The sequence below is a fragment of the Blennius ocellaris genome, assembly GCF_963422515.1.
Source record: "Blennius ocellaris genome assembly, chromosome: 12".
Taxonomy (NCBI): Eukaryota; Metazoa; Chordata; class Actinopteri; order Blenniiformes; family Blenniidae; genus Blennius; species Blennius ocellaris.
Window position 1 is genome coordinate 4,752,224 of NC_137661.1, and position 25,908 is coordinate 4,778,131.

A 25,908-nucleotide genomic window follows, 5' to 3' on the forward strand; every position below is an offset into this window, starting at 1 on the left:
AGTCGTTTCTGTCCCAGCCCCCAAGGCATTTCACCCTCACATGGTTTCTATATATTTTTGGAGTGTCCAGTGCCGTAGTCCAGTCCTGTTGTAATCTCTCTCGTCTTATGTCAGCTTCAGTGGTCCAAGGTGTGTGCGCGTGCGCTCGTGTCCATTTGAGTGCGTGGAGTGTGTGTCAATGTGCTCTGACTAACTGAAATACTAGCATGGTACTCAGAACCCGTAAGGCCCATGTTTAGGTCGTTAAAAAGGCTGCGCTCCGTGGATTTACCCTCCTGTGTTTTTTTTTTTGGGGGGGGGGGGGGGGGGGGGGGGTTTGTGCACGTTTCTTTATCCAAGTTGGCTGCGGAAGGATACATTTGTACACGTTCACCTTTAGCTGTTTAGAGTTGGTTTGATGACATTTCTGTTTGATACTCTTACATCCGTTCATTCTTAATTCAGTAGTGTAGAGCTTTGTGGGTCCAGCCTAGAAGACTGTCACCTCCATGGAAACAGTGGCAACTCAGTGCTTTGAAATCTGTTTTTGCTGGAGACATCACGTGACGTGATGCAACTTACTATTGAATGTTTTAGCCATGTTCATGGTGGAAGAATTTTATATTTATGCAGTTGTACATTTTTTTTTTTTTTTTTTTTTCAAAGTGTAATGTGTGAATTCAATACCAAAGTCGCTGGTCAAAAAGTTTAGAGAACATCAGAGGCAATGCAGTATCCCGTTGTTTAGTTGGTGTGAAAAATACTTAATTCAATGTTGAAGATCAAAACATTTGTCAGGAGTCTGCTCTTGTCACTTTATTTAATCTGCATAAGGCTGAAACAATAAACATAAAACTGAGTCAACTGTGAAGTCTGTCTGTGCGTTCTGAACTCTTCATCCGTCCATAATCTTGAAGAAATACTGCACCTGGGAAAAAGAAAAGTCAAATTAACACTCAGTTCATTGATGGTCATTTACTGGACAAAACCAAATTTTTGTACAAGTCTTGTCTGCCTGTGTTTGAGAAAGTAAAATGTCACAATTGCTGTCATTTGTCTTAATGTTCGTAGTCTGACATAACAATGACAAAGGTCACACAGTAAATCCTCTGCTCAAGCCTCATTCTTGGCTGCCGTGTTCCAGTCAGTCTTGGGAAAATGGCAGCTCAGTCAGTCACAGGCTAATGTTTAACAAGGAGGCATTTGTCCAAGGGCTGGAGATCAGGAGTTTTCCTGAACAATGACGCTCGATGGGTCCGACCCACTCCCTGGAAAACAATGGTTTTGTTTCAAATTCCTCCTGCCACTCTTGTTCTCTTCAAACCCGGTGTGATCTGAGGCGGCCTTCAGAGCGGAGTCATGAGACCGGGTAAAGATGCTGCTACGCAAGACTCCAGCGCGGTTTCTTTCCTCTTTTGTTCTTGGCTGAACGGGTGGCTGTTTATGCGTGGCTCTCAAGACTGGGAGGAGACCTGTTGGGTTGAGGGGAGCCTCGTGTGTCGCCCACCTCCAGAACACCATCCTCGGGGAGGTCTGTGCAGTGGACGGCGTTTTTCACTCGGTCGCTGCCGTAAAGCGCGTGCAGCGTGGCGGGACGGAGGTGCCGAGCGATGTCCTGTCGAATGAAAACCCGGACATGTCAGAGGTGCAGTCTCCTGTTCATGATCAGCTGTTAACATTTTTAGACTGCTTGTATAAAGAGCTGAGATTGTTTTTGGGGGGTAACTGAACATCCGGTTCTGCTGCTTCGCTCTCAGACAGAGCGATTAGTCAGCAAAAACCAACATGTGACCCGGTAGAGGAAGGAACAAAAAAAAAAATGCCGTAAGCTGCCGTAAAGCGCATTTTCACATCTGTATAACGCACACTTTTACAGTTTCCTTTTTTTTTTTTTTTTTTTTTAAATAAATTCACGGCAGCTGGATCGAAGGAAGAAACTTCAGACAACATTTTCTACACCACACTGTCCCGGCTACTTGTGTCACAATAATACGTTTGTGATGGAGTGGATGCCGGCAAAGTCGGCTTATCAAACTATCTGTAAACAATATCGGCCTCATAAACGGTGAGAAAATGTCACCAGTTAACCGAACAATCATTAGTTTTCAGTATGCAAGGAGGACCTCAGTGCTTCTGTTTCAATTATTACTATGAACAAATCCTCAAATATAGAAAAGAAATAAGCAAAACTCACTGCAGTCTGGCAAGATGCCACATAGTATGGACTTATCTGCTTCTGCAAACACACGTCGCCTTTATGGTGAGTTTTTGGTGCTACATCAGATTTTGGTGGTTTTCTGTCAGTTTAGTTGGAGTAGAAACTCAACAGAGGGTGAATATAATACATTAATCTTTTCAAATGTGGAAGTACTGGAGAAGATTTTGACACACTTGCTTCCTCCTGGTCAGTCACTGTTCACCAAATTTCTATTTAAACTTTTGCAGTTGGAAAATCAACAAAGTTCTATTGATATCTTCAGATGTACAAATAAAAGAACTGCAAATTCCATCAGTACACATATGGATCCATTTTGTCAGAGCTTTAATGCTTTAATGCACATACAATACACACACGCCACCTGGTTTTGTTTCTACATCACTCCTAAGGTCAAAGCTAGGCTCTGGTGCCCTCCTCCATGGATTCAGGAAATGTTGCCCTCCCACAGGACTGGCCCCCCTACGGAGGAGGGGCGGCATGTGAATAATTCAGTCACTAAGATGACTGTTTATTCCACAGCTGCTCCAGTGTTGTGTAACCTGTAGTAATATGTGATATGCTGGGAAAAGCTAATTGAGTGATGGCAAGATGTACGGTGCCGGGGAAACGTGCAAGTTTGTTTCTTGTCGGGTCAGATCGCAGGAAAATGTTTACCAAGACGAGTTGTTTATCCTCCAGTGGTTTATGAGCCTCAACACAAAGGGCAGGAACAGGTTTTAGAGTCATAAATCTGACGGGAGCCCTCCTCAAAGCTCCTCATTGTCTTATGAAAACGAAAATCCACGGCTGGCGTCCTCTTGTTGATTCAACTACAACACAGAACGACCGGAAAAGGTTGAACGATCAAGGACTACAGGAACTGCGAGACAAACTGGCATTGTAAAATGTGGTATTGTATTAATCTCCTCACAAAACCGCCAGGTTTTGAGATTATGCAACTACTAATTCTAGTAGCAGCATTAGTAGAGCTTCTATATAGTTGAATGAGTCAAAGCTAGCGGTGTGTTTCATGAGTCCGAGCGATTTTATCCTGACTGAGAAAATTCTCTCCTCAAGTCACAGCAGAGGTTCATCACTAGGATAGAAATTAAAAAGCTGTTTATATTTAAAAAAAAAAAGAAAAAAAGGTTTCTCTGATATGTATCAAGAACAAGAGACCAGGATGTTCCTCGATCTTGATTTAAAAGGCTCCAAGTTGAAGAATGACTTCACAGGTCAGACACTGGTGTCAGTCAAAGCCACGTGCCTTACAACTCAGAAGCTGTCCTGTGGCTATTTTGGCGACGGCGGTCCACAACAATTAAAAAGTCGGTTCCCGTAAAAGGAGAGATTCACACGCCTGTAGGTTTTCCAGCTGTAGAAATACACTTACACACTTGAAGTCCTTCACAAAGGCCTTAATCAGGTAATCTTATGACAAACTTTAACTGTGATGACCAAAACCATTATTTGGCCTCTCGTATAACTGGAAGCATCCATTTGGTTTAATCAAGAGGGAAGATGAGAGGAAGTGGCAGTGATACAGCCGGTCACCGCCACTACGAATGGAAGCAAAGAGTCACATCCAGCATGGAGAGCTGCCAGCAGCCGATGAGTCCCGTGCCACAGGAGACTGAAGCCAGCGACGACAAAGAGGAAATTAGGGGGGGGGGATTTACTTAGCGATAAAAGAATTCCTTGCAAAGCGCAGCTCTCTGGTAATTACATTAGCTACCCATGAATGACCTGCCGTCAGTGTTTAATTTGATTTTAAGGAGTCCCATAGTGTTACCAGGCCGATGTTCGTGTAATGGCCGGAACACGGTGACCTGGCTGCCACGTGACTGTCCAGAAATGTCTGATCCTTCACGCGCCGCTTACTGTCCCGCCCTGCCGACGTGAGGGAGACACTCGTCTACACCCCCGCCTTACGAAATGTGGAGACGTTGTGAAAGTATGAATTAAAAACAACCACACAGTGACTTGTAATTGACTTCAATGAACAGCCAGCAGCTCACACTACACCAATGATGACAAACATAAACATGTTGAACTTAGGAGTGAGGTTTTGTGAATTGTAGGCAGTTCATTTCAGCACTTATACAGGCTGGATCCCATCAGACTTCTTCTCGGTAAAACAAACAAAGCGTCTGCAGGGAAAGCCGGAGCACAAAGGCGACACATGTTGCTCCAAAACCCGTAAACGCTGTTGAGCATCAACGTCGATCCCCCGTTCAGTAAATCTGTGCGTCCTGCCTCTGACTCCACATTGAGGAAACTGTACAGAAGGATTGAAGCGCTCAGTGCAAAGCCACATTCTTCACACAATCCAGCAGCATGTTTGTGAAGCGAGAGTCTGGGTGTTCAACTGGGCGACCTGCATTTCAGACCCGTCACGCACTGAAGGGTTTTCACATGCTGTGACTCAAAATGATGAAATCCCACATCGAGACAAACGCTGAGCTCAAATTAGGAAACGCTCCTCAGTTTCAATGTTTGAAATGTTGTCTTATTGCCTGTTAACTTTACGTTAAAACAAAGTGATTTACACATTATTGCCTTTGGTTTATATTTATATTTTACACAGCGTCATACGGTTTACATTGTGACTTGATGAGTTTCTATACAAAATCTATTAAAAAGATAAAAGTATATTAACTAAACTTTTGGGGGCTTCTAAATATCTTAAAAGACTAGTTAGAGCGACTTCTTATCAGTTCCACCATTAAGAGAGAGGTCACTGGAGATAACACAAATAATAGCATAATACCTCTAAAATCAATGCTAAAGCAGAATTTCTTTTCCCAGTATGACAATGCCGGGTTGTAGGCCTTGTGTGACAGGAAGTCCTGGCCAGTTCCATTCTCCTTATAGAAATCAAATGCTGAACTGTGACCACATTGCACTGCTAACCGGCAGACGGCGCTTCTGTTGAACTGTGGGTTGAAAAGAGGACTTGAGAGAACGTGCAGCTCTTTGGGAGCGAGTGGAGGCCAGCTTACAGACAACTGTTGTCTCTTTCCACTCTGGTATCAGGAAACATCACAAGACAGAGCGCAATCTCATGACTGAGCCGACGTAGCGCACGGCAGTCGAGGGTGCGGAGGTGGGATCCAACGGGCGTTTTGATTGTAAGAGAAGTGACCAGTTAATGGCATGAGTTGTCCTGCGCTGCTTGTTCATGTGTTGCTTTAGGAAAACACAAACACCGGATTTTAAAGTGTGAACTGTGTTTGAGGTCAGTGGCTCCAACTGGGCCATCATGTGCTCGTTCACACTGGACCTGTACTGTTTATTGATCAGCTGCAGAAAATCAATACTCTATTCTTATTACAAACAACCGACTCTTTACTGCATTTTCAGACCAAAGCACACTTCGAACTCTGAATCGTGTCTGGCTCCACATTTAGGAAAGGATTTTTTTTTTTTTTTTTTTATAAAAATAATAATTGTTGAATATTTATTGGCTTGATTTAGGAAAGGGAAGATATTATTGCAACTCAGGCTCCAAAGAGTTTCAAAATGTAGAGTGTGGTCATATTTGTATTTCTATGGCCTGTGCAGAAGAAAAACTGAAGGAAACCCATGTTTAAAGAGCGAAATCTGTTGTGTTCCTATGAATTATGTCTTTTTCATGAACAAATTCTCCTGTTTCAAATCAAACTTACTCACAATTTATTCACTCCAGCTACGTTTCTGTTGTGCTCAAGTCCTGTTATACGTGTACAGCGAGTACAGAGTTTAATCTTGGACAACCCATTTCATAGTTTTTTTATGTTTTCACTTTTCTTTACGCTTTGACTTGAAGTAATACACTAATGTTAAGATAGAACAGGACATTATTGTCATTTAAACCAAAAAACAATTAAAGCTGCTGCTTTGATTGTTAAACAAACTACAATGAGACAATGTACGGTGATGTGCAATGACAAAGATCTGAATGTTAGATACTATGAACATGAATAATACATACAAACAGTATAAATGTAAGTTAATTACATTACTGTACTACTACAGACATTTAAAATATTTGTTGAAATGATTGTATTAATTTAACTGTAAATATAATAATAAATCTACATTTATTTAAAATACAAGTGAAATAAAATACAACCAACAAGTAAATTTTCACAGTAAGATAAGAATCATTTATAGTGTTGCACAAAATTTAATTCCTAAAATACACGGCTATGATTTTTACTTGAATTGAGTGCCAGAAAAGTTTCTCTTGAGAATCCTGCAGCAGTCGACCAACACACCATCTCAACTTCTACTCTCTACAAAACATGTGAAACTTCTCCTTTGGAATGAGACGAAGTCTGTTAACCAGTTTCAAACCTTTCTGAATGCTCCGTTCACATTGTGGGGTTTGTGTGAGCCACTCTGTCATCCTGATGATCTGTACAGCCGTTCAGTCCTCCCACATCGACCCGCATTTTGTTACCCCCCCCCCCATAACACGGAGGACAACACGGTCCGCCAGTGATCATATCAGCTGGTCTCCAAGTTAACACACCATTCTTGTTCACGTTTCCTTCCCCGGGCTGAAAAGCTGAACGACACTCAGATAAACTCAATGTAAGAGGTGCATCATGTAGAGCACAGCTATGTAAGGAGATACTAATATTAAACTAATGCACTTGAAATAACTTGAAATTACTCTAATCAAGGAAAGGTGCAGCCATTCTTTTGAGGGTATCAGACTCAGTCTGCAGACGACCGGTCAGTGCAGAGGTATAAAAACCCTTCATGTCCTGTACCAGAATAGAATATTATTGATGCTAATCTGGTAATAACTATAACTGGATTGTTGGAAATCCTTTTAATACACATCACTTTGCAAATCAAACAAGTCTTCAGGACGACAGCGGGATGGCAACTTTTTTGATTTCAAGTCAAATTTAATAGGCATTGTATTTAATGCATCGAGCTATAGATTTCTAATGGAAACTGCTCTCTTAATTTCTCTTAATATCTAGGAAGTCCAGCCTACACCACATGGTAATCGTAACATTGACAGGTGGTCTCTGTTTGCACCAAATAAAAGAAGTAAACCAGATGTTTGATCGTATCACTATTTTAGGACTAAGGTGGAACACACTGAATATGATAAACCAACCAAAGAGAGATTCAAGCCAAAGCATGACACGGGAATATTATTCCGTCTCTCTATATGTAGTTTCATTCAATCAAATGGTGGCTAAACGTTGGCTGGAAACATCAGATTAAATTAGATTTGACATATATGCCAATAAGTATGTCCACTTGATATCTGGGTGTTGTAATAGATTACACAGAGAGATCAATTATTGCAACATCAAACGATGCAATAAGTGGATTTAGATGAGGAACTGTTACAACAAGATTTAATACAACAATAACAATAATGCGTCATCTCGACATCATGGGGTTTCATGCAATTTCTGGCCCACATCCACAGCATTCAGACCCACACCAGGGTCACTTCTACCACCGTAGAGGTTCCACAGACATTACAAACAGAAGTGGTGGCGCAAGACGAGAAGTATTTCCACTGAAGAAACGCAGTTAAAGAAAAGTTCAGCCTTGGCACCACCGCTGGGGGGGAATCACAGCTATTTTTGTGTGGGACTGTAAAAACATTGGGCTGGAAACTGAGCAGTTGTATTTTAACATTGAAAGACGGCGACATGGCTCTGCAGCGAGTTGCACCGTCACCACAACAAGACGGCACCAGTTCAAGCGTGGAACCAAGTGCACATCGAAGGTTTCTCCCACAATTGTGTGTGTCTGTGTGGTAAAAACTGTAAATGGCTTTAACGTATATAGTTTGTCCAGAGAGGGACTATTAACGTGTGGAGGGTGTACCCAATGTCAGCGGGAACCGGCTTCACTCTGCAACCCCGAGTTAGATAAAACAAACAGTGAGGGTGGGAGGGAGGTTGGATAATGTGAAAGGAGATACAATCTCCAGCACATTTTGTTCACTGCCGCTCTGAGCGGAGCCTGTAAGAAACCAAACCAGAGGCTGATGTGGATAAGGTAAATGAACAGAGGGTGGTTGTCACGACGTCGGTGAGCAGAGTACGTAGCTACATGTGAGCTGGAAATCATTGGCTAATTACCAGCCCCCCCCCCACACACACACACACACACACACACACACACACACCCGGTAAGCTGCCGTTTCAACCAACAGCTTGATTCTGTCCTGGAGGGTTGATGGTTAAACACAGGACAAGACTCACAGCTCAGTCACGAGCAGCCGCCACATTTTCAGGGGAGAAACGGCGCCGGTGTGTAACCGCTCATTCTTATGGTTAACCCAGCGGAGCATTAGATTTCACATCACGCAGGAGCACAGCCCCACAGCTCCGGCTCCCCAGAGCTCAGGTACACACACATGCATGCAGGGATTCACACAGATGTGATTCTATGAGTTCAGGGGACATTGACACGGAGTGAGATTCATTTCCTGAAGACTTGCCCTCACCTTGACCGTACATACATGCTGCATATCCCTCATGGCTTTCCTTTGAATTTCAATGAATGATGTTTGAGCCCCATCAGGAAGACCTGCACACGCTCCCCATGTATTTTCCCACAATACAAGAAAGACGGGTTGAAAAAGTAATACTGACATTTCCTTCAAATTCAAAATAGGTATAATAATGGACATATTAAAGTGCATAAATGTTTTCCATGATCATAATAGGAAAATACTTTTCATTTTTTTGTGATGGAATTTTCACAATTTGTAACAAGTAAGAGAAGTGAAAAGTACCTACAGTAAAACTGTTATTCTGTTTATATTGATTGCTTTGTTGACGACAATATTTTTGATTCATAGTATAACATAATACTGCCTCATTTCACTGATTGCAAGTACGATGATAAGTTGCATCCGTCAAATAATGTGTCATGACAAGGAAAACAAACATATAAAATTAGCATTAATGTATAAGATGGATTTATTTTTTCTCATTCTAAGATATAACTCCATGTTCTAAAATCCTCATCCAGCAGATGTGCTAAATTATTTTTTAAATAGCTAGCTTAAATTTTTCTGTGTAACGTTGTGCTCACTGACTAAATACAGTAGGTTTTTCTGTGGTTCTGTCGCAGCACACAGACATACAGTGAGATCTATTCAGCCCACAACTCGCTTCTAACTTCAACTCATCATCTTTAGTTTAGTTGCATAACCACGTGAAAGCCTTAAAGTTTAGATATGAGTCCAAATGTTTCATCTTAGGGCAAAACAAACCTTCTGTATGGTATAATTCAGGATTCATGAGTCAATTATACATTTGATGGAATCACTTTATAACCAGTCGGCATTCTACATCTAATACTACCACTTCAGTTTATTTCACCGGAGAGGCACAGTACGGAGCAACGGTTAGAGAGGCGTTAAAAAAAAAATCCTGATCTGCATCTTAAACAGAATGAAAACCGGGATTTAGTGAGGCTCACAGGTGTGCAGAACTACAAGACAAAAGCAGCGCTGACATGATCCCACGAGAAAACCTAAAATTTCTCATCGTTGTTGCTCAGGCTTGAAGATGAAGAGGCACCATCTTCAGATCAATGCCAGTAAGAAAAAGCAGCTGGTGTTGGATTTCTAAAGAAAACTACAAACCTTTGCACCGGTAAACATCTAATGTTTGGAAACTTAAACTTGTATAAAGGCCGAGGTGTTCAGTTTGCTCTGTCAATGCATTATAAATACTCTGAATTAGTACATTTTACTTGAGAAGAGTCTGTTTATTTGTTTACTTATTTTGTTGTAAATACTGGAGTGTGTCTTTCATTGCAATATCCTATTTTGTCTCCAATAAATTAATACAATGTTTATTTTATTGTAATATTTCTTGTTCTTTAATATTCCTATTTTCACGTCTTTGTGCAGTTATGGGGCTGATGTGATGTCTGACTTTCCCCATCAGGGATGAAAAAAATCTTATCTTATCAGACGACATTACTTCAACTTTGGTGTGTGAGTTACATGAGAGGATAATTGTCTGTAAACTGGATGGATTGATGACTCTATTTAAAAAAGATTGGTGGATGTACAATCATTTACAGATGAATTATTGAGTCTTTATATATAGTAACTAACTGTTAGACTTCTAATTTCTCTCGGAAGTTTGGATTATGCTTCATAAAGTACACTTCATGCGGTAGACCTTAACATAATCGTTTCCATTTGGATTTCTAGTAAAGAATTGAAATAAGAAACGTGGGTGAGAAGCTTTTCACTGACCCAGGAACCATCCTGGGTCAGTGAAAGCCCACAGAGGAAGCCTATCCCACATTTCACATTAACCACTGCCACAGAAACACAATGAAACAAAGAAACACTCACGGGATCAGATGGCCCACAGAATTCTCTGAATGTCTTGGGAACATCTGTACCATGGATCTCAAGGACCATGCACGGTCCAGAAGACAATTCATTCACCATATTCTGAAGAGAGGAAAAATACATGAAGAACCCTGGTACAGAAATAGACCCTCAGATAACAAAATATACTGAGAAGTGAACTTCAAACAGGGAGCTTCTGACAGAGTTTGCCATATCTTCTTTCACTTGTCCAAAGGCTTTCATCAGTTTGTCTATGACACGCCATTTGTTTTAGTACAATCAAAAGTAGCATTGATGCAGTGATGGCACAACAGTGTGGTGTTTACACTCACAGAATACTCTGGCACGATGCCCTTGTATACTTCGTAGAATTCTTCAGCGTTCGCAGACCCCAGGCTGAACTGAGAAAAAAAAAAAAAGAATATTGCTTGAGAAAATCTGCAAAGTGGAATATGAAAATCTGTAGTCCTGGAAATGAAAACATAACATGAGCATGGAATTTTGATGGTCACATTTCAATCCATGGCCTCGTGCATGTGCTCCAAATCGTGATACCAGCTGAGAAACATTGCCAGCTAATGGACATTAAGTGACTTCATGATGAAAATGCTAACATCAGCTGTTGTCTTGCGTGATCTGTTTTGTATGAAGCCTCATCTATATCACTGCCTGTTTCACTGATGCCAAATTCAATCCTGAGGTCAGGGAAAATCACAGGAAGCCAATGCATACACCAGGCGACAGAATGATGACGTATTGAACTATTTTAAAAAGTTACAAGTGTTTACTAGTAGCGATAATAACGAAGCCACATAAAATTCAGTGAGATGAGTGTGTTTGTTATTGCTAAATGAGAGTCCTTTGGTGGATGGAGGCTGGGACCTGCCAGCTGCCTCTCAAAAAGTTTTTTATTCCATTTTGATTCAAGTAACTTGGCATCAGTATTACACTGCCGAGATATGTCACAATAACATCAGAGTCACGATTTAAGACAGAAGAAACTGCAGCAATACAGCAAAATAAATCTTTACCATCTGGAGAGCCGAGATTTGAAATCCAGCCTCTGATATGGAGTTCAGGATCTTCCCCATCAGCCCTGTGAACACAACAAACGCTGTTCATATCTGAAAGGTTTTATGAGCTTTCTTTTCAAGTCTGCACACACTGATAAGTGAGCCGTTTAGTGCTACAATAAACTTCTGAATGCAGCTCAAAGCAAACAAATTCAGCTGCCGAACCTGACAACGTAGTCAAAAAGAGAGCAGTTATGACCAAATGAGCTATAAAAATAATTTCAATGCTCCTGTTTGCAAATACATGCTATTGTACAGCGCAGTGACCTCAGTGTGTCCTCTGGGTAAAGAACAGTGATTGTCTTACAGATGTCCTGTCTATTAGTGGAGACAATATTTCTGTCCAGATGAACAGAGATGCAGAGCATCACCACTCAACACTGCGGCCGTGCATTATTGTAAAAATGACACAGCTGCAGGGACGAAGGTGCAACAGTGACAGTGAAGGTCAGACTGCAGCCGACACATAATTGAACGGGGGCGCCAGTCTCAGTAATCTCAGTCTGACATCCTGATAAAAAGCAGCTCACGCGCTCGTCAGTCAGGACATTTTCCATTAATTCTCACCGCCGCTGTGAGCGTTTGTGTCTTTAATTTTGGACCAGGTGACTCAGCAGCCGCCTGTGACTCTGTGCCCGCTTCAGTCACAGCCTGAGTTGTTGCATGAGGCAATGGAAGCTCCTCCTGGGTGCTCTGCGCCCTCCCGAGGCAGCAGCCAGCACCATGCCGAGGACACGCGTACACTCGACGCGCCTCCCCGAAGCAGCTGGTGCTGTTGCTAGGAGATACTATTCTGGGTGCCTGGCAACAGTGGCTTCTCTATTCCAGTCATGTCTGGTGCATTTTCAGCCACAACTACCTTTATCTTGGCAGTGATTGGCTGTGTCCAGAACACGTAGCCGGCACGTAAATCAGCTTCTTTAAGTGACCCTCAGGGGAAATCATAGAGAGCTATTTAGTGCCGTTTGTCTTTGAACCGACTCGTGGTCCCACTTTTGGCCTCAGCCGAGCAAACCGTGCAGACGGCCTCACTATTTATGGCTCAAACCAAGTATGTCACATCACGTGCAAAGGTAAACACTGTGGGGTGACAGTAAAACTGTACTTTGAGCAATTAATAGAATCATCTTTATTGTCATTGTAACAGGTACAACGAAATTGCATAGAAAAAAGGACAACAAGAGGTGAGGAGAGGAGGGAAAAAAAGACGGATTACAGACTGTACTCCTTAGAGCAGTCTGTAATTGGGGGGGAAAAATCCACCTCAGGCACATTTAAGCATCAAACAGACAGATTACAACATATTCTCGAGACAGCACTCAGGATCTGGGAAGGGTAGTTTTGCAGCACGCCGCTAGGAGGTGTCTCGCGCACAGCACAACAGGTGCGCAGCCATATCTCACCCCACAGCCTCTGCTTGGAGTTGGGGGGGGCGCAGCAAAGATGCTGAAATATACTGTTTGCTTGTCTCTGCAGTTAGTCCAGTTCTGTTGTTGTGAGAAGGCCTTGAGTCCTGAACAGAGCAAGCTTCCAGTAGGCCAGGTGTGGTGAGGGGTTTATCATGGAAGAAATCCGAAATGTAGATTAGATTTGTTTTTGTTCAGGTGATTCAGCTTTATCTTTTGACCTTGAATGTCTCTGGTCTTCATACTGCTCCAAATCGTGGCCATATTTTAGCTTCCCAGCCGAGTTTTAACTTCCACCAAGATGGTTCCAAGTTGGGGTAAACATTCAAGAGTCGTGACTTGCATACTCTTGAGTTCGTTTATCACATGAATCTGACTGTTCAAAGCTCGGTACAATCTCTCAGTGACGATAGGCAGCCTTCCCAATGCCCGCGTCTTTTCAACTTTGCGACAGATCAGAAAGCCGCCAGCCCCAATCAGCAGCATACCTGCAATCATTAATCCTAATATGTAGAGGTCCTCCACACCCTCCATGGAAAACTGGCCACACACAGGGACCTCCAGGAACCCCAGGAATCCAGCATCCCGCAAACGTCCCATCGGGACATGTGGGCTCTCCTTTGCCCGATCGTCATGTCGCAAAAATTTGGTCGATCGCATTGACGGACCAGTTGATCAATTCCATGGTTCTGGTTGAATTCGGATGGGGGTGTGAAGCGTGTCTCTTTTTGCTATACAACTCCACCTGTTAACCTGCAGATGACCTACAAACCTAGTCACATGAAAAGTGAGAACAAAGAAGTGCCACAGGGGACGCCACGGAGATGAAGATAATGGAGATCTCTGGAAACTCTTTACAACTTGAGCACCAGAAGACAAAGTGTATAAGCTGCCAAGCACACCTGCCAGCTATTGATCCGTCAGCCAAACAAACATTCGATGTTAGAACTGGCAAGGTTGCATCTTTGGCTGCAGTAGAAATACTACAATATGAAAAAACTTCAAAATAATTGATTATGAAATGTACCTCTATCAACAGCTCATTTGAATTTGTTGGCATTTTGCCTTTCGCCATGCGTAAACAGGGTTACACTCAAATTCCCTGCATCACCAGGTTGAATTAAGAGAGAGGACGAATTGATAGCTCTTCATGCAGCCACCATTCTTGTGGTTGACTCCAAAAACCTATATTGCAACCTCTGCCCTGCCACCACTCAATATTAAAAGCTTGTAATTTGACACCAGACCCACTACCTTGTAGATTGCCATTGGGCCTGGAAAGAAATCCATCAACAAGTGTGAAGCTTTCTCCTAAAAGATATTCTTCAACCCTTTCACAGATAATGTGAATATCCATCCTCTCATAGTAAGAGTATGTAAGACTCTTAACCAGGGCTGGGCTGTAGTGAACAGGAAAGGAGGTGGAGGTGCTGAAAGCAGGTTGAGTGGCGCTATAAAAGTCTGACATCCAAACTGTGTCAGAATATCTCAAACACTGCAGGTGTCTAAGAGACTTCCTGCCTGCAGTGGGTAGTGACATCAAAAGTAGACTGCTGATCTCAAGAACCAGTTTTTAACGGTACAGGACTCTCACAAAGAAAGGATAACTGTCAATGACACTTAATATTCACTCAAACTTTTATAGGACAGCACGATTGATATTTAAAGGGATTTATAGCGACAGCTAATTGCAATTTTAACAAGGCAGGCAGTCAAAGCAGGTCCGCACCTATGTGTTTTATTATTTCTTTTTCACGAGGAGACCGTCTAAAATGTTCTCAAGGCAAATATTGGAACGTGTGAGGGCAAGAAAACATCAGGTGTTACCGACATTAATTCTGGCTCTGATCCATGTAGGTGTGGCAGGGCGTCATGCTAGTGAACAGACTGCCACAGTATTAACACACACACTTAGTATTTCTCCTTCAATCAATACATTTTTGATGATATCATTTCTACAGCTCTTCTTCAACTGTCACAAAACAAAATCTAATTTCACCAGCAGTGTTCTATCCTGGTTGTTTTATTTTATTCATGTGGGTGTTTGAATAAGAATAGAGTCTGCACTTGATCTGGAAAATACAAAAACACAACTGTGTCAAATCAAAGTGTGATTCGTTTTGCAGAAATACAATTATTGAAACTCTGAACAGATGGTGGCGCGAGTGGAAAAGTCAAAGGATCACTGGAGTTACAGTGACCTTTGTGTTCCTATAAATAGCAGAGATAAAAGAGAGCCTGGTCCAAATCGGACACCAAACAAATGGCTGCCGAGGACAAGCACTTCAAGATCTAATCAGGAGAAAGAAATGACATCGTTTTGTGTGGGGCCTCGGGGAGCCTGTTGATTCTAATGTGCTGTGCCTGGGCTTACACGTCCAGCCTGTCCTCAGTCAACAACCTTCTGTGTGCATACTTGAGCCCTGTCCTGAGAATTTCACATTTCACAGGTCAGAGCTCCAGCGGCATGCTCCACTAACAGGGATCAGGGCACGGATTTGGAAAAATCCAAAGACAAATTTGGTTGCTATGTGGTGCTATTGTGTGACACAGGGACATTAACAGCGGCAGGAGGGAGGCAACATGCTTGACAGTGCAGAGTTGCAGACATTATGGACAGTCAAAACAGTCAACCAGTGAAGGTATAATGTACAGAAAAGATATGTATGATGCTGGTCCAAATCACTTCAGTGCATGAAGACACATGAAGAAAGTCTGTGTAACCACAACTTGTTTTTAAAGAAATGTCTTTGTTGAGGTGGGAAAACCGATATAAAAAGTATGCTGGACATAATTGTTTGTATGATTTCAACTAAGCATACAATTTATTTATCAGACATCCTAAAATCTTTATTCCTGCTTTACTGTGATAAAAGAATGTCCCTGGGATGTGGAACTAACAATGACAGAAACACAATGACAGAAGTGTAAGACGGTTGAGAGTTGCAGCAGGACATAGACATAGAGCTACATTGGAAAATTGTGGCGTGCTGGTTTCAGCCTCTACAATACAATTAACCAAGCAGGATGCCAAGGACCACAGTCAAGGTGGACAGCACGACTAAGACAAAGGCAACAAAGGCAAGTGTCAGAGATGCTCTCAGTCTTTCCGAGACCATAACCTATCACACACAAAACAAAAGCAAAGCTCTCGAAGATGCAAAACATTTTCTTGTTTACAGACCATCAAAACCACCCTACCATGCTCTAACGTTTGAAAGTCCAAGAACAAAATCTGAAGAATTCTATAAATTTCAAAGAGAAATGTTTCAGCTACTGTCATAAAATTAAGTTCAAGGTGAAGATCATAGTCTCTTTCAGCAGGATGATCAGATCTCACATCAGGCAGCACAAACATGTTGAAAAGCAAACATAGAACACTGACTCCTGAAATAAAACCAATGAATGGTCTTTGCAGAGAGATGGAATCTGCCACTGAAAAAGAACTCCTGCCCAGCTTCAAGCTTCAGGATCAGACAATCAGGAGCATGGGAAAGAGCCAGACCATAGTTCTCTGGATTTCCAAAAGGCAACAGGCAGGAAAAAAAGGCTGAAAGTGAGCCACATCACATAAAACGCTGTAGCCCAGCCCACAAAATAACATCATAATAAAGTGTTTATGGACTGAAGCCAGTCAATATAGTCCAATATAATATCTTCTCAAAACAAACTGATTTTGACTAAGAGTTGTATTCATATTTAGCAAGGAGACACTTGAAGGTTGATAACTAGGAATTGCAATCAAACTGAACAGAGAAACCTTGGGAACAAACATACTCACTGAGGCCACTACAATCAGGGGTAACCAAGGAAGTTGAAGGATCAGCGGGGGACACAAGGGCGGCACAAAGGTAATAAGAACCCAGGACAATGTAAAACCATGAATCACAGAAAACTGGAAAAGTGGAAATATGTTTAACTTGTGGCTCGGCCTTCAAGATTATTTTAAATATGATCTCTCGGGAGAAAGAATTACATATACCTCTTCCAGGTAATATAAAAGATACTAATAAATGCTATTAATAAACACAGATCCATTTGGTGTTTATTAAGGCAATAGGCATGTTTTTTCTGGTATTGAGTACCTTTGCAAATTGGTTTATTTGTAGCCTTTGGATTCTGATTTAATTAGAAATAGAATTTGTCACCAGCGCTGAAAGTTCATAATTCTATGGTGTAAAAGTGCTTATGTGAACCTTACCTTCCGATACGGCGTGAGGTTTGATAATGCAACATGTGCAGTCTGTAAAGGTGGCTGTGTTAGAGAGACAGTGGAAGGGTGTGGAAGGGAAAAAAAATTCAAGCTCCTATAGGGAAAATAGGACAAAAAAAAAAGGTTAATGCTACTACTTCTGGAAATGCACGTATTGAGCTGTTAGTATGCATGCACACATCAATAACATCTGAAGCGTTCAGTTTAGCGCCCTCACTCTTGCTGCTGCGGCAAGCGAATCTGAGCCATGTGCAACATTTTTGATGCCATCTGTTCCAAACTGGGCATGAATGCTCCGCGGCATGTCCTTCCGCTCCACAGCGCCGTCTGCAGGTCCCAGAAGCTTCCTCCAGATAGACATGGCCTCGGCACCCATCAGCTCCATGCCAACCACGGGACCCGACGACACAAACTGCACCAGGTTACTACAAAGGGGAGCAACACTGACGGAAAGCTCAAGGAAGCCGGTGCTAAATGTGCTCAGCTTTACATCATCATCATCGTCAGCATGATTACGACTACTCTACAGGTGGTAGCCAGTCATCAGAAATCTCCACATCCAGCAAATCATTTACAAAGGCACTCACTTGAAGAACGGCTTTGACTGGTGTTCCATATAAAAGTCTGCTGCTTGGCTCCTGTAGTGCAAGAAAAACATAACCTGAGTTAATTAGTAGAAAAGTGATCTTATACTTTTAAGTGTACCAAACTACTGAGAAAGACATGAACATAGTCACTGATGTTTCAGCCTCTGACTCGTTTGATTAGAATGATTAGAATCGTATCGTATTTATAGAAAAGGCTTCAGAAAGCTAGTTTAGTAGTTAAATACTCTGTATGAAACTTTTTAGGTTTTTCAGTGAACAAGTTTCTCTTAGGACTATACTTACAAATCACATACAATACTTCGCACGATAAATCAGCGGTTGAGTTTGTTTCGGGAGCATGATCACACCCTGAATGAGTGCCTGATAAAACAGTCTGGAGTTAATTAAATGCCAGCCTTGTTTGCCCTTCAGTATACCATATGTTCCAAATGTGTGAGAAAGGAGAGCTGTCCCTCCTGTTTAATTAAGATGCTGGCACTAAAACAGCCACCATCTTGCTCCTGGAGAAGAGTTTGTGTCCAATAGTCCAGCATGAATATGCTAGTGTTATTCGGGCATCTGTGTGCAGGTTTTACCATGTCAGCTTTGTCATTTTGGCTTTGGTCACAATCAAGTTGGAGGAGTAGATCAGTTCCAGGATGTCTCCGATCTTGGTGACTGCATCTGGTTTTATCAGAGCAAAAGTCCTAGGAAAAGAGGAAGGAGAACATGGCATCAGACATCACAGACAACCAGAGGTAACTGAACAAGAGTAGACATAACGACTTTAAGGGAACCACAATGCATTGAGGTCTGTTTGTGATGTGCTGGGAATGGTTGTTTGTCAAATAGGGGCCAGAAGAAAAGTAGAGCATGCAAGAAACCACAAGTGGCCACCAGGGGCTGGATTTAACGAACTGTGAAAACACTATGAATGATATCTCACTTCTCAATATTTGCGTATTTCTGGGGAGCCGATTGTTCTGAAAGTGTGGAACAAAGTCCTGCCAGGTTAAGTTAATATCGAAAGCCAGTGGTGTTAGGAAACCTCCTCAAGACCAAGATGGGCCATTAGACATTCCGTACTGGTTTATGGGAGGAAAGAAATCAGGAACTTTTATGCCAATAGACACGACAAGATCAAAACAGGAATAACTAATTTCAGTGGTCAAGTGAGATCAACTCCAGCTCAATGTAAACCTCAGCTGGATACAGCTAGATGGGCGGAAATGTTTTTCTGCAATCAACTTTAATCTCTCCACGTTACTCACAAAACAAGAACTGCACCTGGCCAAATGACTTCTTGTTTGTGCGATCACAGGGCTGTGGGAAGTGACCTTGTGACTGTGAGCTGACAGGTTTGAAACCAATTGCTGACAGGTTGCTACTCGTACTGTGAGCAGGGCCAGTGACACACAATTGCTCCCCATGGGGAAAAAAACACTGTTCTTGGGATATGCAGTTAAAGTTAAGTGTTAATTGGATGGGATTTAAAAAAAATTAAAAAATAATTCCTGCAAGGGAATCAATAAAAAGTAAAGTACCAACTATGACAACCCCACCTTTCTTTCTTGCTGCTGAGTTTGTTTGCCGTGTACTGATCCCCATACTTGATCAGGTTTAGCTGCCGTGAGAACACGTTCACTCGGTTCCCCACGAATAAGTCCTCCTGGTGGATATTTTCGTATTTGGTCCTTCTCAAAAATATTCGCTGGTTCTTCACATCAAACTGGGAATTAGAACGCACACATTAATATTTATACGGGGAACAGCCCATTGAACCAATCAATCCAACACTTTATTTCGGACTCATACGAGGTCCATAGCAGACATACAACATACATGTCAACAGACAAGACATGAAAAGAATGATCATCTAAAAGCCATATAAACTAAAGGGCCAGTGTTTCCACAGACAAGAAAAGAGCCTAACCGAGCTTTGAATAGGGTTGGTCAGAGAACAAATGATGCTATTAACAGAGTCTGTTAGCCGACACATGCATCTGTACATGAAGTTACGAAGCACAGCAGCACAAGTTAGTATAGCAGCATTAGCAGACATTTGACTGGCACTGCTCCAGCGGGGCATCTTGAGTAGCATCCTCATGCCATCATTGTATGCCACCTGAAGTTTAAGCATACTGCTTTTCTGTAATGCCAAGACAAGTGGGGAGTGTACATAGGAGTACAATATGCTTTAAACAGAGCAGTTCTAACATATACAGAGCACATACAGAGCATACAACACTACCGGTAAATATCTCTATCATCTGACAGGTCAAAGGTTATGTAGTGTCCCAGGTATTTCACCTCGTCACACACTAAGTTTAATGTCTGACAGCGAGAATTCAGAGAAAGATAGTTTAGTTTCCTCTTTACTCCTCACTATCATGACATTGCTCTTTTTTGCGTTGTATGTAATGTCAAAGTCTAATCCATACTGAGAGCAAACCCTTAACAACTAACTGTTGTTAAGGGACTTTTCTGTCCGTACAGTAGTTAATAAACTACTGTACGGACAGAAAATTACCAAATCGTCTGCATACATCAGGTGATTAATGGTTGCATTGCCAACCCGACAGCCAGTCTATTCAGCAGCTTGGATAAATCATCCATATACACGTTAAAAAGACAAGGGGACAGAATGCTACCTTGTCATAGACTATTGCTAACATAAAAGGGTGAAGATACAGAGTTTCCCCACTTAACAGACATAGACTGATGAGCATACCAAAACACTAAAATTCGCACTAAATATTTTGGCACTCCTCTATTTTGCAATTTGTAAAATAACTTTTCATGATTTACATGATCAAAAGCTTTTGAGGCATCAATAAAACACATAAAAATTGTTGTATATTGCCTGTTATACAAGTTTAAAATCTCCTTTAGAGAAAAAATTCACATGTCTGTGCCAAGTTTCTGTTTAAAACCAACCTGATTGTCAGATGTCATAACAAACTTCTCCATTCTATTCAATATAGCTCTCTCCAAGGCCTTGGATGAAGTACTAGCCAGAGCTATAGTCCGATAGTTGTCTTTGTTAATTATTTTGCCAGCTTTATCCTTAACAATATAACAGACAATAACAACATTTAGGATTTAACATTTAGATTGAAATAAAAAAAAATGGTGCTCAGAAGTCAGGAATAAACATTGTGAAGATTTCTTCAGCATCAAACTGATTCTGACAAAATCAAACCCACTGTATTGAATTTAATAGACAATTTGTGTTTATTTCCCTGAATCTTGATCAAACTATCATCATGAATCAGTTCCAAGTTCAGATGTATGTTTACATGTCGATATGAGTTACCATCTATTCAACAAAGGAATATCAAATCCAGAAATCTTACTAAAACAAAGATAACTCATAAACCACATTTCAGCATTATTTGTGGAATATAGTGTCTGCATGGATATTAGCGATATAGTCAATACACACTGAATGAATCAAATTGAAATCATTAAAAAAATAAAATGCACCAAAAGACAGGAGGAAACCCTTGGGTCAGGTCAGAGGAGACCATCAGTAGAATTTGTTTGGAGAGCATCTAATGTGCCAAAAACACCTTTGGCCTACTTCTCAGGAAAACAACACAGGACAGGAGTAAAATATAAAATACACGACACCTCAGACAAAGTGTGTGGAATCATAATAATGCATTTAGGACAGCTTTATTATTTTATTTGTTTAAAAAGGAGGTCATATTGAGGAACATTAAATGCTGTCGTCAGTGCTCACCATTTCCACGGAGCCATCTTTAGGATAGAAGAACAGTTGGTAACGCCGCACGACAGATGCTGTGGTGTCGTACCACTCGGCAAGAAAAGCATAGCGATCCTCCTGAAAGAGCCCAGCAAAGATTTGTGCCACATAACCACCAGTCCTGAGCTTATAAAAGGATGGTGGGGCATTAATGTCTGCCTCAACCAACCATAAACACAGAATATGAAGTATATCGGTTTACATTAAAGACAGATCTAGTCATGAATGATTTCACAATCATCATTAAAGGAAGAAAGAAGAGAGTGATTCAAATTCACTTGTTCAACTTTGGGTTGTAAGATTACATCTTCAATGGTTCATTTTGTTTTTCCAATTCTGCCTTCATACCTTCACGCTCTGATTGTGAAACCAACTTGCAGCGACTTGCAATATTAAAGTTGGGCAATGACTGTCAGATATGCATTTGTTTTCGTCAGAGTGGTGTGAGCATCATCTAAGTATGATCACAGTTTCCACAGGTTACTTCAGGGCTTCATACGACAACAGACCTTTGAAAATCTTTAAATTGTACAGCTTGCCACCAGCAATGAATTGTGACTAATCAGATCAATTAATTGCTCATTAATTACCTCATCAACTAAAAACAATTACTAGCAGCAGACACCAGCAATCATTTGTTTGCCCTGTTTTACCTTGGAAATAAAAGTCATAATTTGGCCTCCAGCATTTTGCATGCAGATGGTCACCACAGGAGCCTTCATTTTCTCCCCCAGTCCAAAGTCACAGGAGTCAGAGAGATAGAGGACTCTGTCATAACCATGGGTGTGAGGGTGATCCTGAGGGCAAACTGTCCAGGATGCCTCTTTGTGTGAAAGAGCTACAACGAGTTGGATAAAGAAAATGAATAGTGGTCTCTGTAATAGTAAGCTTTAGATTGGTTCATGTTTCATGCAAACGACACACTTTAACCCAACAACTAATGTCAGGCAGTTTGCTCAGCAGTGTGGTTATTTGTCGGGTTCCTTTGGTGCACATCTTAAAGCTCACCAGCCCTACCCTAACACAAAAAAAATTACAAAAAATATTAAGTTTTCTGTTTTAGTTTTCTAAGGCCAAATAAAACATTTTTGTTTGAGAAAAAGGGCCGAAAAGTACAACAATAGATGGATATTGAGAATAATTTCCACTTCCTGGACTGTATAACATCACCAGTCTGCAACAAATGCATTTTGTCATCAGTTCCTCTTAACATTCTGGATGTGATGATTACATTAATGATCAAAGAAAAAGGTAGTTTGCTTTCACTGCAACAAGCTCCTGCAATGTTTAAATCTGGGTCTGACTATTGTGTTATGTCTGCTGATTTTACTGAAGGTTGACTCAATGTGAAGAAACTAAAATTATATTTCTTGAAAACAAAAAAAAAACAATCGCACTTAAAGTGTTTTTTTGTAACTTTTTTGCAAGCGTTTTGCTAGACCAATAGCTATGGAAGATGAAATGAACCATTCAATTGAGGAATTAAGAATGACATGGTGCAGGTTTTTGCACAATGCCAGCTGGATACAATGTTATTATCTACAGTATGAAGCAAGGTAGTGTGGAGTGTGTTGGTAAATCAGTTTATATTCCGCATGGTGTTACCCAATGTCAAAATGTAGGTGCAGTGATACTTGGTACTGTTTGTCAAGGACAGCTGATTTGCAAAATATGCAGTGTGTGTGTGATCATTAACCTGACCCTTTACCACAACAAAAAAGGGCCAAAGGAGACCCAGATCCCTGGGGTGTGTAAACATACTCACTGGTGAAACTCATACAATCTTTTAGACAGTAAGTTAAAATGATAAAGTGTTTTGTATACCATGTTTAATGTTCAATTTGCATTAATAAAGAATAGTGGACGAGCTTTTATGGTCTCTTCAAACTACTTCTCAATCAAACGTAGCTTTTGTTTAGATTTATATGACGGCGTACTACATGTATATTGCGATTGCGATCTGCTGTTTCCTAACATTAAATCAGTTCTGACAGCTGCCATACGATATTTACGGTCTTTAATATAAGTAGGGGGTTTCTGACTCACCATTTTTAACCAAATGAATAACTTTAAAGGACATGGAATCGCGAGAAGATAGCATCCGTTGTCAGCTCGACCAACAAACAAAGGGCGCAGCCATTTCTCTCTCGAGACCGGAAGTCATGTGATCTTTGAATCGTAAATGTTTTTTTTTTCTTTTATTAATTTATATAAAACATTACAAACAAATAAAGGGATAGCACAAAGTACATAGTCATTTATGTACAGAGTAAGTTACTTAATATCTTGTCCCTTGTCCTGTTCGGCAACTTAAGCAGGAGAGACGTTAGAACATGGAGGTTTCCTCACCGTCGGACCGCACGTTCACTGTGACGTAATAATTATGCGACGGCGGCAAAGGTTAGTGATGTTGTGGTGAAAAAAAAACACAAACGTCCGAAATGGTCTGCAAAAAGCGCATTTACAACGCTTCCCCCTGTGCATCTAAACGCTGATATACTGTCAAATATCACAAGGTTTGAATTTATATCAAAGGAAAAGAGGCTGCAAGGTGAATAAATAACCAATGCAAACTGAGAAGAGACTGACACAAAAAAAAATACTTTACTGTGTTTATTTTGCAACATCCGCATGACATTCACAGTTGGGATATGAGTTTTAGATTTAAAGTTTTTCAATGCATATTATTGCATTGGTAACGTTACATGATCTGCTTTGAGAGTCATCGTCAGTTTCCCTGACCACTCGGAGGAGCGGGTGAGCGTTGTTGCTGATGTTATATATAAATATAAATATAAATATATATATATGTGTGTGTGTGTGTGTGTGTGTGTGTGTGTGTGTGTGTGTGTGTGTGTGTGTGTGTGTGTGTGTGTGTGTGTGTGTGTAAATCAAACACGAAACGCACCGAACAACCTTTGGTGCTTCCATGACGCAGGTCTTTTCGGAAGCTTTTACAATTATAATAATAAAGACACGTTTTATACTTGTGATGGTGTACTGTAATGATAGAAATTCTAAGTAATACCACATCAACCAAACATCACAATTCAGGGAAATGCTTTATACTATAATATCACTTGTCCATTTGAATCGATAATCTTTTTATTGGTTGGTTTCACCGCAGTCTCCAAAGGAGACAGCACAATTTAATGTGATGACTTTGACGTTTGTGTAATGATGTTGTTCAGTGTAATGCGCCATCTCGTGGCGGTAAAGCGATCCTGCGGAGGCCAGATGCATGAGAAAAGCAAACAGAAGTGTCCAGAATTTGGAAAGAAATGCAAAAATTGTAGTCAGGAAAAACACTTTGCGGCTAAGTGTAAAGACTGCACTGAACCTAAGAATAAGAAATCTATGCCCAATGTTACTGAATGTGAACGTAAATATGAGGATATATTGTGTGTTAGAGATGGAACAGAAAGTGAAAATGTAAATGCTGTTGACTCTAACAAAGGTAATGACACTCAGTTGTTTGCAGACATGCTCCTTGGGAAAGATATTAAACATTTCAGATCAATTGTGGAGCTGTTTTGCCTATTTGCTAACAAAAGCTCACAGCTCTGTCGAACCTCATATCCCTTTAACTTTGAGCAGTAATGAGTTTGTCAATTTCTTTATTGACAAAATTCTAACTATTAGGGATAAAATTAAGTACTCACTGCCCAATGCAGTCGCAGATCAATCAACCAAATCCTTAGATTCCTTAGTGGAGCCTGATTTCCAGTTATCCAGCTTCCAGTCCATGAAATATACTCAATCATGGCTTCAGTTAAACCAATAAACTTGCTTACGAGACCCAATACTCACTAAACTGTTTAAAGATATTTTCCCTATATCAATACTAGATCAGGTCAACCTATCTCTATTAACAGGTTATGTACCACAAGCCTTTAAGGTTGTTGATGTTAAACCTCTTCTTAAAAAACACACTCTTGACCCAGGTGTCTTAGCAAGTTACAGCCCAATATCCATCCTTCCCTTTATTTCCAAAATCTTAGAAAAAGTGGTCGCAAGTCAGCTTTGTGTCCATTTAAGCCAAAATGACTTATTTGAGTCTTTCCAGTCAGGTTTTATATCTCATCATAGCACAGACCCAGATAGCACAAGGCATTGATTCGACATTGGATTTTGATCAGATTGGTTATTTTTGGTTGAGGTTGAAAAAACTATGTTGTTTCAATATTTAATTACAGTTACTATTTCAACAATTGAAGAATTGTTGTTGAATTAATGAAGTATAGATGTTGCATTTTCAATGTTACTATCTCTACATTGATTTGACATTTATAGATGATGCATTTTCAATGTTGAATATCTCTACATTGATTTGACAT

At 40.9% G+C, this 25,908-nt stretch overlaps 1 protein-coding gene across 2 annotated transcripts; it reads right to left on the reverse strand.

Annotated features, from left to right (window-relative positions):
• Window positions 1–780: 780 nt before the first annotated feature.
• nme7 (NME/NM23 family member 7) lies at window positions 781–23,687 on the reverse strand. 2 transcript variants are annotated; one of them, XM_080506013.1, is made up of 12 exons: window positions 23,618–23,687; window positions 21,548–21,649; window positions 19,365–19,531; window positions 18,399–18,509; window positions 17,803–17,853; window positions 17,433–17,640; window positions 17,204–17,309; window positions 11,555–11,619; window positions 10,856–10,924; window positions 10,524–10,625; window positions 1,487–1,594; window positions 781–907 (listed from the first exon to the last, which is right to left on the reverse strand). In XM_080506013.1, the coding sequence occupies exons 1-12, from the start codon at window positions 23,618–23,620 to the stop codon at window positions 875–877; spliced, it is 1,125 nt and encodes a 374-aa protein (XP_080362139.1). In that variant the 5' UTR covers window positions 23,621–23,687; the 3' UTR covers window positions 781–874. The 2 variants fall into 2 exon arrangements, with proteins under 2 accessions (XP_080362139.1, XP_080362138.1); XM_080506012.1 differs by lacking the exon at window positions 781–907 and having other exon boundaries at window positions 1,371–1,594.
• Window positions 23,688–25,908: the final 2,221 nt, after the last annotated feature.